The sequence below is a fragment of the Podarcis tiliguerta genome (assembly GCF_965153285.1).
Source record: "Podarcis tiliguerta genome assembly, chromosome: 13".
In the NCBI taxonomy this organism is placed as follows: domain Eukaryota; kingdom Metazoa; phylum Chordata; class Lepidosauria; order Squamata; family Lacertidae; genus Podarcis; species Podarcis tiliguerta.
The window spans coordinates 42195077-42215084 of NC_139546.1; the positions used below are offsets into that span (position 1 = coordinate 42195077).

At 40.3% G+C, this 20008-nt stretch overlaps 1 protein-coding gene across 1 annotated transcript; it reads left to right on the forward strand.

Annotated features, from left to right (window-relative positions):
* Positions 1-626: 626 nt before the first annotated feature.
* Positions 627-13040, forward strand: LOC310662612 (vomeronasal type-2 receptor 26-like; the record flags this gene model as incomplete). The annotated part of the gene is made up of 8 exons (XM_083409557.1): positions 627-769; positions 2827-3118; positions 3689-4540; positions 5645-5872; positions 7224-7350; positions 8305-9174; positions 11597-11762; positions 12740-13040. The coding sequence occupies 8 exons, from the start codon at positions 627-629 to the stop codon at positions 13038-13040; spliced, it is 2979 nt and encodes a 992-aa protein (XP_083265683.1).
* Positions 13041-20008: the final 6968 nt, after the last annotated feature.

Sequence of the window (20008 nt, forward strand, 5' to 3'; positions counted from 1 at the left end):
GCAAACCCACCCTACCCAATTTCCTATAGATTTCTTCCACTCCTCTTGCCCAGGCATCAAAAACCTATGCTGTTTCCAGGGGGAACAAATGGTACTGCAATAACAGTGGAAGTTACAATTGTTCTAACATTGTAAAACTAATTAAGAACTGGAATGGTCTATATTTATTTTGCAGTCCTGCAACAGCTGGTGCCTTTCTGAATGCAATACATTGGGGAGATGCTTGTTCATCCTGTATAATTATCTAAGATCCCAATTATTCACTGTCCTTACTGCAACAGGCCATATTATTCTTTTAAATATGTATATATAATAGCCCTCGAACTAGTCAGAAAGGGGGGAGAGTTCATACAGTACTGCGTCGCCCTTTGTGGGGACCTTCCCCCCCTTTAAGTTTAGAGGGCAGGTAGCAGATCAGTTTATTAAAAGGCTTTAGATTCAATGAGACTATGCTTTTGTAACCAGGTTGGTGACAGATGAGAATGATCAAGAAAGGAACCGGGAGTTCTTTGTCAAAGGAAGACCATTTTTCCTTCTGGATGACAGGGTATTTCTTGTCCTTACAACTCCTGGTGTTGCTGCTGTTGCCTCAAACTGATTGCAATATGAATCCAGCTTTGTGTACCATGAATGATCCCCTCCGGGTGAGATACCAGTATTATCAGCCAGGGAGCTTTATCATTGGTGGGATCACTTCCCAGATCTTCTCATTTTCAGAGGGTGCAGACTTCAAAACACAGCCAAAACCAAAGTATGATGTTGAACCTGTGTAAGGAAGCCATTGTCTTGTTTTCCATTGCATACATTTGACTGTTTTGTGAACCTGGATCTATAATGTAGCTATAGTGACTAATAGTGATTGGCTGCCTCATTCTCCTTGGATAAATTATATAAAAAGGTCCTATTAGCAATGATTTGTTTTTTTAAAAAATAACCACTTGGGTTTCTATACTGGAGGGAATGGTGTTCAATTTTTTTGTGGCGGGGATGCACATGTAGTTTCCTTGTTAGACTTGATTCTATAATTTATCTCACACCACATACTTCTAGAATTTAAACCCAACCCTATGACTATGTATTTAGCTTTCCCCTCTCTGGCCCAATGCATACACCCCAATTATCATTGCTGTCAGACAGGATCAAAACAGCAAATAAGTTCCAATGACTATAATGGTTAGACTGACTGGAGAGAACTGTGAAGAACTTCTTGTTTAGTATTGCATTAGTTGTAGTGAGACCAAGAGATCGAATGATGATTATTAGCTTAGCTATTAAAAAGCAGGCCGTTAGGTGAATCTTAAGTGGTTATATTATAAGAGAGAGAGAGAGAGAGAGAATTTATAAGGAAAGCATTTAGAAAGATGTCCATGCAATATTCTGGAAATTTCTCAAGTTTTCCAAAAAGTATTGCCTTCACCAAAGGTTTCTGGACAAATTAATTAGTCATGGGATAATAAGACATCAACTGGTTGACAAACTGAAAACAGAGAGTAGGAAGAAGAAATGGACATCAGAGTGGTGATCTTCCAAAGATCTGTATTGGGAACAATGCTTTTTAACTTCTTCATGAATGACATATTTTGAAGTTAAGCAATGATATGGGTTGTAAAAAATAAAAAGGGATTGTGAGGAGTTGAGAAAGGATATTTCCCCAAAATTGAATTGGCATGCAAATGACAAACATAGCTCAGATGCACTCTGGGGCAAATTATCTATCTATGAACACACAGAGAGAGATGAGATCTGATATGACAGTGACATGACTATGTCATGATTCAATTAAAATGTCAGCCCTCTATGTGACAGTTTTGAAAAGGCTCTATTAACTATTATGGATTTGGAAATACCATAATGCCTTTGTACACTCTACCTTTGTACATTTGGGATGGTCTGCATACATTTGACTGTTTTGTGAACCTGGATGTATAATGTAGCTATAGTGACTAATAGTGATTGGCTGCCTCATTCTCCTTGGATAAAGGATATTGTAGAGTTATTAAAAAAATGCAGAAAAGAGCAACCGGAATCATATGAGACTGAAGCAATTCCATTATAAGGAAAAGGTTGTAACTTTTGAAAGCTTTTACTTTAGGGGAAAAAACGTTGAGGAAGGCAAGGGCATTACAGAGATTTCTAAAATTATTCATGGTTTGGATTAAATGAGGAGACATTTCTTTTCCTCCCTGTCTAACAATTTTAGAACTGAGGCTCATCCAATGAAGCAGAATGGTTAGATATTCTGGGCAGACAATATATAACCACTGCTTACCCAAACATAAACTATGGAACTAACTATCACAATATGTAGAGATGGCCACCAACAAAAATGTTCTCAAGAGGCTATTGAAACCTACTAGTCTATGATGACCAGGGCTTTCTTTTCAGCTGGAATTCACAGGAACTCAGTTCTCTCACCTCTCAGGTGGATGTCATTGCCATTATAAGAGAACAATGGAGGTATTTATAGCGAGTCCCAGCACCTCTTTTTCTAGAAAAATAGCAGCAATGATTACTGGGTGTTACACCCAGGTTTATAGCCAGCACGCAGCTGAATAATAATCTGCTGGGAAAGAGGCAGTGGGAAAGGGCTATTGCTCACATATTTTCTGTGTGGGTTTCCCATGGATATCTGCTTAGACACTGTAGAAAAAAAGATGCTGGACCAGATCAACCCACCAGGGCTTTGCTGATGTTGAGATGATGTAGGTACAGGAGGCAATGCTGAAAGCTGCTCCTACAAAAGCAGTCAAGTATAGAAAGGAGATATTGAGACAGAATGCCAGTTAATGCATTATGAGTCTAGTTTTTTCTTCTTCTCTACTCCAGTGTGATGGTGAAAAAATATCAGCATGTCTTGTCCTTGGTATATGCTGTAAAAGAGATCAATGAGAACTGCAAGATCTTACCCAACATCACTTTGGGGTTCCATATCTATGACAGTCACTTTGATGCACAGATAACTTACCAGAACACTTTGAGTCTTCTCTTTAATCAGAAGAGGATTGTTCTCAACTACAACTGTGATGTGCAGAAAAATCTAATTGCTGTCATTGGAGGCCTTGACTCTGAAACCTCATTCCACATAGCTACTGTCTTAGGCCTCTACAAGATTCCACAGGTAGGATGACAAAGGAAAGGTCCCAGATTTAATTCCTGGCATCTCCATGTAGGCACCAAATGTTAGCATTGGACAAGGTGCCGCTGATATTTCACAGCAATAACAGCAGCAGCAGCAGCAACAACAACAATTTTATTATTGATACTCCATCCATCTGATTGAGTTGCCCCAACCACTCTGGGTGGCATCCAACATAATAAAAACACAGTAACTGTCCAACATTAAAAACTTCCTGATACAGAGCTGCCACTGGCTCTGTCTGCAAGGAAGGAAGATTTGAGGGGTAGATGTTCTGAGATGTTGTGTGAAGTTAAAGTGGCGAGAGATCCCACATGCATAAGAACATAAGAAGAGCCTGCTAGGTCAGGCCAGTGTTCTGTCTGTTCCAGAATACTCTTTTCTCAGCAGCCAAACAGATTCCTGTAGGCAAACTAAAATACCAATGGGCAAACAAGGTGCCTAAGGGTTTAGCATGGACAATTTTGTGTAGCAAATATGAAAGAAACGATCACTATTATAATTAAGCGAACATTTCCCCCAATGGAAACAAACATTATTTTCCTTGCTTAGGTCACCTATTGTTTATATGCACCAGGTGTGAGCGATGTAACTCAGCGCTCTCCCTTATATCGCATGGTGCCAAATGAAGAGCATCAGTACACCGGAATTGTCAAGCTGCTGCTCCATTTTCAATGGAAGTGGGTTGGGATCCTGGCCATGGGTGATGATAAAGGAGAAAAATTCATCCAGACCATGGACCACATCTTTTCCCGGAATGGTATCTGTACAGCCTTCGCTAAAAGGATGCCAAAACAGAGCAACATTTTAGGTGTGATTAACTTTTACGACATTTATATGGATATAATAGCTTCACTAAATGAGACAAGTGTCAATGTCTGTGTTGCAAGTGCTGATCCTCACATGATGTTGATTTTGCAAGTAGTGCTCAATCTAATTGAAACGGATATTATGATTCCCATAAGCAAGGTGTGGGTTATGACAGCCCATTGGGACTTTTCATTGGAGCCATTTTTCCACAATCTGGATGTAAAGATTTTCCACGGTGCCTTGTCTTTTGCCATTCATTCTACTGAGGTGAAGGGGTTCAAAGATTTCCTTCAGATCCGGAATACCTCCATCTCTGATGAAGATGGCTTTATCAGGGCCTTCTGGGAACAAGCATTCAGCTGTTCATTAACTGCAGATACTGACATGGGTAATGGATGCTGCACAGGAAAGGAGACGCTGGAGAGACTTCCTGGACCTTTTTTCGAAATGAGTATGACCAGCCAAAGTTATAGCATTTATAATGCTGTATACACTGTTGCACATGCACTGAATGCCTTATATGCATCTAGAAACAGATACAGAACCATTGCGGATAGAGACCTTCTGGAGATTTCAAAGATAAGTCTTTTAAAGGTGATGTACCATATGTTATTGCCTATTTATATTTTTAGGAACTGACTATGAAATTGACAATATTTGTTTGTTTATATGGGACCATCAATGTACATTGAGTTTTATTATATGCAATTATTATTATTATTGTTGTTGTTGTTGTTGTTAATTTATTTATACCCCAGCCACTCTGGGTGGCTTCCAACAAAAGATAAAAAATACATTAAAACACCAGTCATTTAAAACTTCCCTAAATAGGGATGCCTTCAGATGTCTTCTAAACATCAGATAGAATTTTATTTCTTTGACATCTGATGGGAGGGCGTTCCACAGGGCGGGCACCACTACCGAGAAGGCCTTTTGCCTGGTTCCCTGTAACTTTGCTTTTCACAGTGAGGGAACCGCCAGAAGGCCCTTGGCGCTGAACCTCAGTGTCCGGGTTGGGTGATGGGTGTGGAAACGCTCCTTCAGGTATACTACCTGAAGACTAAAGCCAGGAGACTAAAGACTTTAGCCAGAAGACTAAAGGCCAATTTCTTAGATTGTTTGGAATGTACTTCCTGATAAGATGGTTTCTGCAGGAGCCCCTCCAAGAAGAGTGCAGTGATCAACTGAGTTTATAAGGCATGGGTAGGCAAACCCATGCCTTATATATCCGGGAGCTGGATCTGGCCCAGTTGCCTTCTAAATCCAGCCCGCGGATGGTCCAGGAATCAGTGTGTTTTTACATGAGTAGAATTTGTGCTTTTATTTAAAATGCATCTCTCGGTTATTTGTGGGGCATAGGAATTCATTCATGGTTGCTGTTTTTTTCAAAATATAGTCTGAGGGACAGTGGCCCGCTGCTGAAAAAAGGGGTTTGCTGACCCCTGATATAAGGGGTAAGAAAAAATTTTCAGGTATCATGGTCCCAAACCAGCACTTGAATTAGCTAATTGGCAGCCCATGAAATTCTTCAAAAAGTGGGGTAATATACAGTATAGGCAATACTCTGTCCCAGTGTATGGGATATTTTGCACCAGCTACAGCTTCCAAACCAATCTCAAGGGCAGTGCCACACAGAGCACATTGCATATAAAGCACATTCACACTTCAAAAATCTGACTTAAACATCTTTTACTCTAGCTTCATGCTTTTCTTAGGAGCATCTCATTCAACAACAGTGCTGGTGACAAAGTGTCCTTTGATGAGAAGGGTGAATTGTTAGCTGGATTTGATATTATCAATTGGGTCACTTTCCCAAACAAATCTTTCCTAAAAGTGAAAGTAGGAAGAATGGAGCCTCAAGAACCATTGGACGGACAGATCTCCATCAACGAGACAATGATTACATGGCACAACCAATTAAATCAGGTAGGGTCAGACTGGATAGTCTAGGGTACAAAGTTGATCAGTTAATCCTACTCTTGGAAGCCACTTGTGAAAATCTGGAATAGAACTGAAACATATGAATGAATAAGGGAGTAAATACTAAATATTGTTTGACCTTCCCCACCCCTTTTGTAAAATCAATTTTAGGTAGCACCTGTTTTTCCTAGAAAAAAAGGTGCTGGCACTCAAAAGCAGCTCCTGCCCTGACCATCATGAGTGCCACCATCTAGGCAACCAGAATGCATATGACCAGCAGCCGTGCACAGCGCACAGTGGGGGAAGCACATCACATGCTGCACCATCCATTCTCAGGCTTCTTGGGGAGCAAGATTTGTGTGCTCAAGCCAGCCCGGTGTGTGTGTGTGTGTGTGTGAGAGAGAGAGAGAGAGAGAGAGAGAGTGTATGGCAGCGACCAGACCCCAGCAGGCCTTTGCTCATGGCACAGCTCCCTACGCAGCTGAGCATTGATTGTAGGGGGAGGGTGCCAATACTGTGTACTGGTGAGTACCACCAGAAAAAAAGGATTGGTTTTAGGGGGAGAAGATAAATTGGAATGAGGACAAAGGATCATTTTCTGTGTGAAAGTCCCAAATCAGATATTACTTAGGGAATGCAAACCTAATTCCGTATGAGATCAATGTTTCTTTTTATTATTCTTAACATTTTTGTTCCATTTTTTTAAAAAAAAACAACAACCACAAAGCTATTTCATTCTGTTTTGTAGCAGTTCACTAACACACACACATACACAGCACTGTCTCTGTCAGTGCTTAAAACATTCCTCTTCTTTCCCGAGTTAGTATCAATAGCAGCCTGAACACAACCTCCCTGTGAAGCATATGATCTTTTGTTACAATTTAGCAACCTGTTCATTACAATATGAAATTGCACAAATGCTATATCTTTTTTCTGTAATGGTTTTACTCACCAAGGCTTCTCCTCCCCAATGTGATCCCAGCCTACCAGGTATTAAACGGTGCACATGCTGGCATTACAACTCTACAAAGTTCTGTAAGAGGACAATGGGTTAATTTAAAGGGTGCTCATATGAGGAAACCTCAACTTATTTAGAGTGAGGGCAAAGATTCCTGAATGACTCAAAACATAGACCCTATCTTTTCAGCAATTCATCCAGCATGACCCCACCAAGAAAACACCCTGCTAAAAGGAAGTGGTATCTTCTAAGACTGATGACCCCTCCCCCCTTCATGTTAACTCTGGTTGAATAAACATACAAAACCCTATCAGAGGCACATGATGATCTTTGTTAAATTCATCAACCTCACTGTTACGAGAGATTTTATAAATGTTATCTCTTCCCTTTTATGAACAGGCTATCCCCCTTGCCTTGTGTAATGACTACTGCTATCCAGGTTTCAGCAGAAAAAAGAAGGAGGGCAAGCCATTTTGTTGCTACGAGTGTCTTCCATGTCCAGAGGGGAAGATTTCAAATGTGAAGGGTAAGGAGACATCATTTTCTAAAGGATGTTCAGAACCATTTTGTATCTCATAGGGTTATGCCACAAAATAATAATAAATACTTCCATTTTTTAAAAAAACCCTTTGCTGATCCATTATGAGCAATTGCATTTGAAAATGATCAAAAGAGAGAAACTTTGCTGAAATTCTCATCTGCAAGGTTTATTCACATTCCATTTGTGATGGCCGAAGAGTGTTCGTGAGTGTATTTTATTTCATTTTGCCGGTAATCTAACCAGTTGCCTGCAGTCTGCAGGCTTCCCACATGCCTATGCTTCAATAAGGGGGGGGTGACATGGGGCTTTTTCAGATCAGGAAGCAAGAGAAGCTGGGAAGGCTATAGAGTGCTGGATAAAACTTACTTTGAGAGACAGAAAAACCACACATACACACACACCACCCTAGGCCATCCTACAACAATCACCATCAGGAATATTAGATAGAAATTTGCACAGCCCGCCCAATCCACCTTGAGGCTCCCACTCTTTCCTATCAAGTGCCAACTGAGGGACCACCTGCTCCACTTTGCATCCTCTGGTCAGATAGTTCGGGGGGGATGCTAAATAAGAGGGTTTTTCGTTTCCCCCTAAACCTAGATAAGCATATGGCCAGGAAGCAGGGGCAAGAAGGAGATGTATCTTCTAACCCCTTCTAATTGAAATTAGAGGGGTTAATTTTTCATGGTGCTGCTTTACAAGGGTCTTTCCTGCGTTTGAAACAAATGCACTTCTGGGCTAAGCATTTCCTCATCCTAGCCACAGGGAAACTAAATAGTTCTATGGTAATCTGCCAGCATGTTAGATAATCAACAATAACATCAGTCCATGCAATAACATCAGTCCATTCAATATCTCTATTATACTTCGGTAATACAGTATAATATGGAAGAACTGGTTGATTAAAATACTATTACCTTTTTCTTTTTCTTTTTAAAGATATGGATGATTGTTTCGAATGCCAAGAACATAAATATCCTAATAAAGAGAGAAACGAGTGCCTTCTGAAATATCTGAACTTTTTATCTTATGATGAACCTTTGGGCATCAGTTTGACTGTTTTGGCTCTGTCACTATCTTCAACGACAGTGTTGGTGTTTGGAATCTTTGTCAAGCACCGGAAGACTCCCATTGTCAAAGCCAACAACCAGAACCTCACCTACACTCTGCTCATCTCCCTCCTGCTCTGCTTCCTCTGCTCCTTGCTATTCATTGGCAAGCCTCAGACACTAACTTGTCAGTTACGACAAACTGCTTTCGGTATCATCTTTTCTGTAGCTGTTTCTTCTGTTTTGGCAAAAACCCTCACTGTGGTTTTGGCTTTCATGGCTACCAAGCCAGGATCCAAAATAAGGAAATGGGTGGGGAAAAGATTCTCAAACTCTATTATTTTCAGCTGTTCAGTTATCCAAGTAGGTATTTGCATACTATGGCTATGTACAGACCCTCCTTTTCCAGATTTAGACATGCATTCTCTTCCTGAAGAAATTGTAGTGGAATGCAATGAAGGATCAGCCCACATGTTCTACTATATTCTTGGTTACATGGGATTGCTGGCTCTTGTCAGCTTTGTTGTGGCTTTCTTTGCTCGAAGACTGCCAGACACTTTTAATGAAGCCAAATTCATCACTTTCAGCATGCTGGTGTTTTGCAGTGTCTGGCTTTCTTTTGTTCCAACGTTTCTGAGCACCAAAGGAAAATACATGGTGGCTGTGGAGATCTTCTCTATCTTGGCCTCCAGCGCAGGGATACTGGGTTGTATTTTCTCCCCTAAATGCTATATAATTGTCCTCAGACCTGAACTGAACAGTAAAGAGCAGCTAAAAAAGAGAAATAACTAAAAATCAAACAACTGAAATCATGATACTCAGAAGTAAATCCGGTTGACAGAAATACGCTTTATTTCCATTTAATTTTGCTGAGCAAATAGCTGGAATATGTCCAATGAGAGTCTGAAGATAGGATATTGACCATTAATCAGAGGTGGCATATTTACGAATACATCTCTGGTCCCCCCAAAAATGCTATGCTTTTCTCTACATAAAGATTCCTTGGTTTAAATGTTAGGTTAATGTTGTCCACCAGTTATGTTTGCTTAAAAGGTTTCCAGTTCAAAGAAACATGTTCCCTCTACAATTGTTCCGGTGCCATCATTAAAACTAATTTACAGTTGATCCATGTGGACACTGTGCCATGTCATATATAGATTATCACTATTTTTATTTATTAAATTTATATACACCCCTTCATCAAGAGACCACAGGATGGTTTAAAGAATAAAACACAAATTAAACAATTTTATAATAGTAAAGTGGGGGGAAGACAAAACTCATCCTGCTTTAAAAGGTCACAGAATCATTAACAGCCAAAGAGGAATGTTTTAACGTGGTGCCAAAATATATGCCGAGTAAATCATTCTGCAAACAGGGGCCCACCACAGAAAAGGCCTGTTATGATGTTGGCACCCTCCAAACCTCCCTTCTTCATATGCCTCCTCCTCCGTTTTCATATTTTTAGTGTCAGGTGTTTGATTCTGGATTGTTTTATTGAAGTTTAATGTGCGGTAAACCGCTTTAAGATTTTTCTTAAAAATATAAAGTGGTATGGAAATGAAAATAATAAACAAATAAAAACAGGCCTGTTCCAGGCCTTGGGCTCATTAAACAATCTATGGCCTCCTAGACTGTCCAAATTTCAGTGGCACCCTTGGTGACAGCAAAATCCAGCACCCCCCACCTCTCACCTTCTGTTGGACTTCGTGGTTGTGGTGTCTGCTACAGTGCCCCAGAAGCTTCACACCAAGTGTGACCAAACTGTGTGACCAAGCCAGTAGTTTGACCGCCCACTCAAGAAGAATATTAACAACAGATTACGCCACTGCATTAAGACTTACATTGGCTACCAATGAGCTAATAAGGTAAGCTGAAGGTGTTGCTGCTGGCATAGGTTTAAAAAGCACTTTGCAGCTTGGGACAGGGTTAAAGGTCATTTCACTTATCCTTATCCTTATTCTTATCCTTCATAATATATCCCACCTTTTCCCCAGTTTGGGACTCAATGTGTGGCTTACACACATAAAGTAGAACAAGCTAAAGACATAAAAAAGAGAACCATTAAAATGCAATTAAACCGCAATAGAATTAAAATAAGATTAAAAGATCCATTTGAAATTGACCCAGTACGTTTCCGAGCACAATTCAAAGTGTTGGTGCTGACCTTTAAAGCCCTAAACGGCCTCGGTCCTGTATACCTGAAGGAGCGTCTCCACCCCCATCATCCAGCCTGGACACTGAGGTCCAGCGCTGAGGGCCTTCTGGCAGTTCCCTCGCTGCAAGAAGTGAGGTTACAGGGAACCAGGCAGAGGGCCTTCTTGGTAGTGGTGCCTGCCCTGTGGAATGCCCTCCCAGCAGATGTCAAGGCAATAAACAACTATTTTACTTTTAAAAGACAATTGTTTAAGGAAGTTTTTAATGTCTGATGCTGTATTGTTTTTAATATTTGGTTGGAAACTGCCCAGAGTGGCTGAGGAAACCCAGCCAGATGGGCGGGGTATAAATAAATTATTATTATTATTATTATTATTATTATTATTATTATTATTATTATACATCGAACTAATTACTGCACTGTGCAGGAGAGGTTCTCCTACATCAACCATCTCATCAGGTGGTCCTTCCCTTTGAAATGGAGCTCTTACAAAATGGACATGGGCCATTCTGCAAGCAAAGCATGTTCATTATGGTCCATCTGTGGGTGTTAGATTTTCTCTCTAGTTTTGTGGAACGTAGGCATTTCTTGCCTGTCTCACAACAGAGGACAGAAGAGCTTTGTCAAGAGGAGTAAAACATGATTTGCTCAATGGTTCTATTACACATAATGCCAACTAGATTGCAATGCACCAGGGACGATGAACCATAAAATTATCTCAAGGCACTGTGATTCAGCCTTCCTCCGGCAATAGCCACATGGCACTTTGGTGTCAACAAGCATATGCCAGAGTGAAATTCAGAATGTTTATAAAGACTACCCAGTTCCAATGAGAACTGATCTACCACTTATACCAACAGCCTGAGCTGCTCATAGCAACAGATTTCAGTGGAGGTTGACAGTGGAGGATGATAATGAGTTTAGACTGAAACAGGCGCTTTAATGTTAAGAAGAGTAGACTTTCATCTCAGGATATTAGAGGTACTCTTGTTGCTGCTACCCATCATGTTCCCTCTATTTTCAGCACATCCTGCTTTGCATTGTGTGACTGACCCCATCCATGTCCAACACCAATATTATCAGCCTGGGCACTTCATCATCGGTGGTATCACTTCACAGCTATTCTTACCCTCCTTCACTCCACTATACTTCAAGGAGAAGCCAAATGAAATGCCTGCTGATGAATATGCGTAAGAAGATTTTTCATTCTCTGGGTAAAAAAGTCCCAAGTTGGGGAAATACTAGATAACAGAAGCAACGCTATGTTCAAGAAGCAATCTGCTCGTGGTGGCAGGTGCTCAATGAGACTTGTAAGATGGAAAGCAGGGAGACCAACAGTAGGTGGAGTTGGAGTCAGTAAGGAGAAGAGCCACCGCTGGGCGGGTTGTAAATAGAGATGGGGGAATACTTTGATTTCATTCACAATGAAAAACAGCCTATCTCTTTCACAATTGCTGGAACAATAGGGGAAGAGTCGGACACGACTAAACGACTAAACAGGGAAGTTTTTAATGTGTGATATTTTAGTGTTTTTTGGTTTCTATGGAAGCCACCCAGAGTGGCTGGGGAAACCCAGCCAGATGGGCGGGGTACAAATAATAAATTATTATTAGTATTATTATAAACAATAACAACAAAAGAGCTATCCCTTCAAATTCACACTTTACTGAATTCTGCAATGCAGTTTTCCATCTAAATAGTGTGTACAAAAATGCAAATAATAGGGTAAAGTGTCACTATAAATGCAAACTGTTTCTTGTTACAGACAGCATACAAAACTGTTGCAGAATTTCATAAAATCATGAGTATATTAGGCATAATTTACAATGAAACTGGTGAATTTTCATGTATAAGCGTCATGAACAGAAAAGGATGACAAGTGGGGAAATCTATGAACTAATCCCCATGGGTGCATTAGCAATTTTTTGAGCGGGTTTCCTCTTTATATACAGTACTGAACATCATCTTCTTGCATTCTTTATATATTTGCTATGGTGATTCTGTGCAGCACAGAGCAAATATTTAATGGAATTAAAACTCCCTTCTCTTCCATACAAAATAAATATACAGGTTTGATGATGGACAGTGTGGATTAGTCTGATTAGACTATACACCAGCGAAAGCAGGAAAACCCATTATACGCATCAACTTTTTTCTCTTGCTTCAGTGCAGTGCCAAAGAACTACCAGCATGCCCTATCCTTAGTCTTTGCTGTGAAGGAAGTCAATGAGAACACCAAGATTTTACTAAACAGCACTCTGGGATTCCAGATCTATGACAGCTACTTCAATGCAAGGATGACTTATCAGAATACTTTGAATCTTGTCTCTCGCCATGAGAAGACTGTTCCCAACTACAAGTGTGGTGCTGAGAAGAACCTGATAGCTGTCATTGGGGGTCTTGACTCTGAAACGTCAATCTACATGGATTCCATCTTAAGCTGCTACAAGATTCCACAGGTAACATGATTCTAAATGGGTTGAAGCATTCACAACTGGGACATGTTTTATTATTGTATATTCCCAGGCTTTGGGTGTGAGTGAAGGGAGAAATGTGTGAGAAGGGAGACAAGGATTCGTTACAAACACAAAGCAGATGACACTGGTGCACTCGCTTTAGAGTGGGGAAGAGTCACCAGTTACAGCAAATAGGATAATAGGTCACACACAAAAATATTTTGGCGTCACAGAAAAGCTTCTGATGAAAGCAGAGGGAGCTTGATGTCAAACATTTTTTTCAGTTGTTTCAATTAATCTCATGGTGAAATTGTTTATATGATTTATACTCCAGTATAAGGTCCAGTGGAAAACAGGAGAATGGGTGTAATATAAAACTCTCTGAGTGTCCCTGGACCTAGTATCAGCTCTATGTGCAACTTCTCATCACACTTGGAAGGTTCAGCAGAGGTTCTTAAGAATACAATTATCAGTTAGGATTGGGCGAAGCGATCCTGAGCCCCATTGCTTTGTAGGATACTGTTTCTCAAATCATACATGCCCTTAGCTTACAGGCCATATGTCAGAGTCCAAAAGTTAAAAAATAGGATGAAGGAGAAGGATAATCAGCAGTCTCTGGCACTAGGCCTTGATGTTAAAAGTTCCTAAAATGACCAGCTTGAACAGAAACAGAGACTTAAATTCGTCTTCTTCTTTGGCGATCACTCGTAGCCGAGTAAGATTGTCTTCCATAAACATGGTTTTAACAATGAGTCTGTAAGGGACTGTGGAGGCCAATTCTAGATCCACAAGTCCTTCCACAGTGGGGACATTGGTTTCCGGGCGGGAGCTGATCACGGTGTGGATTTGCCAAGTGTGCCTTCCTCCTAGCATGTTTCTCCCTTGCGTTCTGAATTTGAGTGTCTTCAAAGTCCATGACACCTTTGGTAAAGGCTGTTCTCCAACTGGAGCGCTCGCAGGCCAGTGTTTCCTAGTTGTCGGTGTTTATACTACTTTTTTTTTTTTTAGATTTGCCTTGAGACAGTTTTTAAACCTCTTTTGTTGACCACCAGCATTACGCTCTCCATTTTTAAATTCGGAATAGAGTAGTTGCTTTGGAAGACGATAATCAGTACGAGCTAAACAGAACTTCTTTCTCTGCTGGGCTAATCATATGACCTTGATCCCCTTCTCTCTCTCTCCTTTGTTCATGTCTAGATCACCTATTCTGTAGCACAGAGTGCAAAACAACATATTTCTTCCTTATACCAAATGACACCAAGTGAAGCAAATCAATACAATGGGATTGTTCAGCTTCTTGTGTATTTCCAATGGGTATGGGTTGGGATCTTTGTCACAGCTGACAATAAAGGAGAAATGTTTGTGAAGACACTGACACACCAGTTTTCCTTGAGTGAAATCTGTGCGGCCTGCATTGAAAGATGGCCAAGTGCCAGTCAATTTTTCAAAATTTATGAGATGATCGAGAAATGTTAGGAAGTGGTCATTTCCCTGAGCAAAACCAATGTCAATGTGTTTGTTGTAAATGCAGACACTTACACCATGAAGTTTTTGCAGTGGATGCTAATAACGGGTGTAATGTATGGTGTGAGGCCAATAAACAAGGTCTGGGTTATGACCGCCGACTGGGATTTCTCTTCAGAAACATTTCACAGAGATCTGGATATACAAAACTTCCATGGTGCCTTATCCTTTGCCATTCATTCCAGTGAGGTTAAGGGGTTCCACCGTTTCCTCCTGAACCTAAATCCCCACTTTGAGGCCGATGGCTTTATCAGGTTCTTCTGGCAACAGGCATTTGGCTGCCAGTTTCTAGATGTGGAGATGGAGGGGGAATCCTGCACTGGTGAGGAGAAGCTGGAGAGCCTTCCTGGGGCTTTTTTTGAAATGCAAATGACCAGCCAAAGCTACAGCATCTACAATGCCGTCTATGCTGTGGCACATGCTTTGCATGCCATGTTGGCCTCCAGAACCAAATATGGAGAGATGATGAATGGGGACTATGTGGGACTTCATAAGCCACAATATTTTCAGGTAATGTCTAACACAGAAAGCAGATCATTTTTTAATGAATAGCCCAATCATAAGACTAAAGCTTGGAGAGCACATACAGAGGCTTCCATATCCACAGAGAATGTTGCTTTTTCATTCAGTTCTTTGGAAAGTTGTAAGTACAGTATTTATTATTATAAGGGCACAGAAGTGCTCCTAATGAAGGTGAGAATCAAACACAAGGTTCCGTGAGTATAAGCTGCAAAAATCTATTGCTAATAAAAAGTTGTCTCTTCAGAAATTAAGGATATTTGTTACATATTTCTTTTTACTATCAATAGATGGTTCAGATTTTAATGAGATCTGATATAAAATACCACAATTAAGTTTAAAAGTGCTAACAAACACATTTGTAAACTCCCCTCCCCACACACAAACATGCCATATATTTCTATCAAATTGTGATAAAAACTACTGAAGTACTTTATTCTGGTTTGTCAAGGAAAACACACTTTCATTGGTTTGGTGAAATTCAATAAGCAGTTCAAGAGTCTTTGTTGTATTACTGTATTTTTCGCCCTATAAGACGCACTTTTCCCCCTCCCAAAATGAAGGGGAAATCTGTGTGCGTCCTATGGGGCGAATACAGGCTTTCGCTGAAGCTTGGAGAGCGAGAGGGGTCGGTGCGCACTTCAGGAAGCTATCAGCAAGCCTGGGGAGCCCGCAGGAGTTCCCGCAGAGTTCCCTAGGCTGCGGATAGCAGCCTGCTTCCCGGAGCGCAGGGCACGCTGGAAGCAGAGCGCCCGGCGCTTCGGGAAGACATCGGCCAGCCCCACAAGCTCGGGGGACAGTGAGGAGGCGCAGCGCCGCCATCCCACTGTTCCCCAACCTGGTTTTGGGGGGGAAATAAAGGGGAAATTGTTTTCCTTTATTTCCCCCCAAAAAAACTAGCTGCGTCCTATGGGACGGAGCGTCCTATGGGACGAAAAATACGGTAAGTTGTACGGAAGCATGCTGGCAAATTTAAGCCAAAAGTCTTGCCAATATTGCAATGCTTGTATGTTTTTAGCAGGTACTGAAAAATGTTGAATGGAAATGTTGATCTTAGGATTGATGGATATGGGTTGAGGATTAAATATGTAAATTAAAATTTAAAGCTCTTGTCCAAAATGTGTGGGGAAAATATGAGACCAAACAGGTTGTGAAGCCCGTTTTTTAGCAGAGTAAAACCACTTATCCAACTTGCACCGTCCCGGAAGCTAGGAATTAGGAAATTTCACAATTTATACCTGTTTATTTGTGCTCTGCTGATATTTCCTCACTTTCTACCTGTTGCTAAGAATAAACCACACAAATTTGAAAAAGTAAAAAGATTTACTTACATTCAATGAAGGCAGCTACTACTTCGAGGTAAAAAAATTTTCTTGGTTTCTAAAATGGAATTTAGACAGGCATGTCTCCCCTGAAAACTCAAGGGGAGTTTCAACAAATACTGTGAATTGATCCCAGCATGAGAAAACAGAATCTTTGTAGTGTGTTCTCTATTTCTACCCAATTTACCACTCTCTTTTTTCCACTGAAGCTTCAACCTTTCCTGAGGAATATCTTGTTTAACAACAGTGCTGGTGACACTGTCTTTTTTAATGAGAAACATGAGCTAGAAGGTGGATTTGATATTATCAACTGGGTAACTTTCCCAAATAAGTCCTTCTTAAGAGTGAAAGTTGGGAAGATGGATCCCCAAGCACCACTGGGCAGTGATTTCTCCATTGATGAGAAGATCATTACATGGCACCAGAGTTTTAACCAGGTGGGACCCAATTGCAGCTTCTGGAGTCTATAGGTAGACATTCACCAGATTTGTTTCATCATCATGTACACCCTGCTGAATTAGTTCCTTTTAGCTGCATTGATTCTTTGTATGGTTAGGGATGGGTTGTTTACATGTCACCGTAGTGATCTTGGTTTCCAGGGTTTAAAACCCTGCAGCTCTGCCCTCATTCACTGGTTGAAATGCCTAGACTATCTAGTTCAACCAAGATGTGTTGACCAGTGAAAGGTAGTTGGTGTAGTGTGTTTAGCAGCAAAGGGTTAGAGCCATTGCAATCATTCTGTGGAAGAACTTTTTAAGTTGAATATGCACAAATATTGGTGATTGAAACAACCATTGTAAAGTTGGTGGTGCTATTTGATTAAAACAAAAAACCTCTGGGTGCCTTATTTCAATTCAGAACCATGTTGATGAAAAGGCAAGCAACAAACACAAATAGAATAGAATACATGCAATGTCTTCTGTTTTATGGGCAGGTGGTGCCCCTTGCCTTGTGTAATGACCACTGCCATCCAGGTTGCAGCAGACAAAGGAAAGAGGGAGGACCATTTTGCTGCTATGATTGTACTCCATGTCCAGAAGGGAAGATTTCAAACCAGACAGGTAGGGGACTTTATGCTAGTATATCAACTATATTGAGAACGTGTTTTTTGTTTTCTATTTGTGAACAAATAGTCGCCCTACAAAAGATCTGAAGATAAACCTTTACTTGTCCGGTTGTCAACAAGTATAATACAACAAATATTATTCATTCATATTCTCTCTCTCTCTCTCTCTCTCTCTCTCTCTATCTATCTATCTATATATATATATATGAATGCAATGTGCTTCTGTCCCTTGAGCCCAAGAGAGGGTTTAGCCCTTTTTTGTTTTCAAATCTCCTTCATAGCAGAGCATAGGTTTATAATCAATATCTTACCCGTCCTCAAAAACTCCTCTAGACAGTGTTTGCTTGAAGTCACCAAACTCCCACGTTCTCAATCAAAGATGCAACTAACAGAAGAACCAACCAACCGGCAGCTACCAACTACCTTCTTTTCCCCCCAATACCATTTATTCTTTGTGAAATATATTTACTGTTATTAAACCGAGGTACCACTGTACAAGTGTTTTATCATAAGCAATATTATAAATTGCTAACCAGCATATCTTCTGCTTACCTCCACACCTGGAAACTTCATGGATTGCATGGAGAGCAACTTACTTATCACCAAAATTCTAGAAAGGTCAATTCAAGAGTATTTTTTTGACCATATTCCTAGGTGTGTTAACTGAATTATATTAGCACCTTTAGTCTTCCGTTGACATTAGGCTTCCTTTCTGGGATAGGAAATGCTCTGAATATTGGTAAATGAAACTTCCTATTTTACAACCATTTCTACTGGTAAGCTGTGAAACATTAATGTTTAATTATTATTTCTCCATTCAGATAGGTTGGAAAGCTCCTATTGCTAGAATGGGGACTTTTTTCTCTCTAAACACACCTTTCAATTCTATGCATGTGTAAACACAAACAAACATTTATGGAGCTTATTATTTAGATTTAATTCTCATTTAATTATCCACTGAAAATAATCTTCCAAAAATAGCTTACCTTAAAGACAAAACATGTTAACACTCTAAAAATTTCCTGAAAAAGATAATGTTTTGTATCATGTATACTATAAATTACATTCAATTATAGTACAGTGAAATTCAAGGTTTCCTGATACGATACCATAAATATTTGTATCTCAGTTAGACTGAAAATACTATAACTGTAATCTTGATTTCTTTATACTGCAAGATATGGATGATTGCTTCCAGTGCCAAGAAGATCGGTATCCTAACCAAGAGAGAAACCAGTGCATCAACAAGAAAGAAAACTTCTTATCTTATGAAGCACCTTTAGGCATCAGTTTGGCTCTTTTGGCTCTGGCTTTTTCTGCAACTACAGCATTGGTGTTTGGAATCTTCATCAAACATCAAAACACTCCCATTGTCAAAGCCAACAACCGGAATCTCACCTACACCCTGCTCATCTCCCTCCTGCTCTGCTTCCTCTGCTCCTTGCTATTCATTGGCCGCCCCCAGTTGCTGACCTGCAATCTACGACAAACTGCCTTTGGTATCATCTTCTCAGTGGCTGTTTCTTCTGTTTTGGCTAAAACCCTGACTGTGGTTCTGGCTTTCATGGCCACCAAACCAGGATCCAAGATGAGGAAATGGGTGGGGACAAGATTTTCAACCTCTATTATTCTCTTTTGCTCATTTATCCAAGCAAGTATTTGTATGCTATGGCTGGGTACTGACCATCCATTCCCAGATCTGGACATGCACTCTCTGCCTGAAGAAGTCATAGTGGAATGCAATGAAGGCTCAGCCAACATGTTCTACTCTGTTCTTGGTTACATGGGATTGCTGGCTCTTGTCAGCTTCGTTGTGGCTTTCTTTGCTCGGAAGCTGCCGGACACTTTTAATGAAGCCAAATTTATCACTTTCAGCATGCTGGTGTTTTGCAGTGTGTGGCTTTCTTTTGTTCCATCCTACTTAAGCACCAAAGGGAAGTACATAGTGGCTGTGGAGATCTTCTCCATCTTGGCCTCCAGTGCTGGAATCTTGGCTTGTATCTTCTCCCCAAAATGTTATATCATTGTTTTCAAGCCTGAACTCAACTCAAAAGAGCAGTTAAAAAAGAGAAATAAGTAACAATCTAACTATTAAAATCATTATAGTGGATAAGCTTTTAAATGTTTTAAGGTTTGTGTGTTTGGGAAGGCTTTAGCTTTCACGTTCTCTTGATATAGATGTTGCTTACACTTCCAACATATATTTGAACTAGTTTTGTACATTTCCGCTAACTGCACTGGTGTTATATACCATCTGTACATCATCTTCATTTAATTCTCCTTCAATAGGGAACAATCTGTAAATTTTAAATCACTTTTCCATAATTTCCCCCAGTTTTCCATCATAATGTAGTGACCTACATCTTATACCCATTTAATCATAAGTGATTTTACCTCTTCATCTTTCGTCTCCCATTCTAATAGTATACTGTATGCGGCCTTCAGTAATTTCACTTTCCCTTCTATCACTTCCGTTTGAGACCTAGATCTTGTATAACTAAATCCTTTCTTGCTGTCTTCTTTGTGTGTTTCATATAGTTGTTGATAAT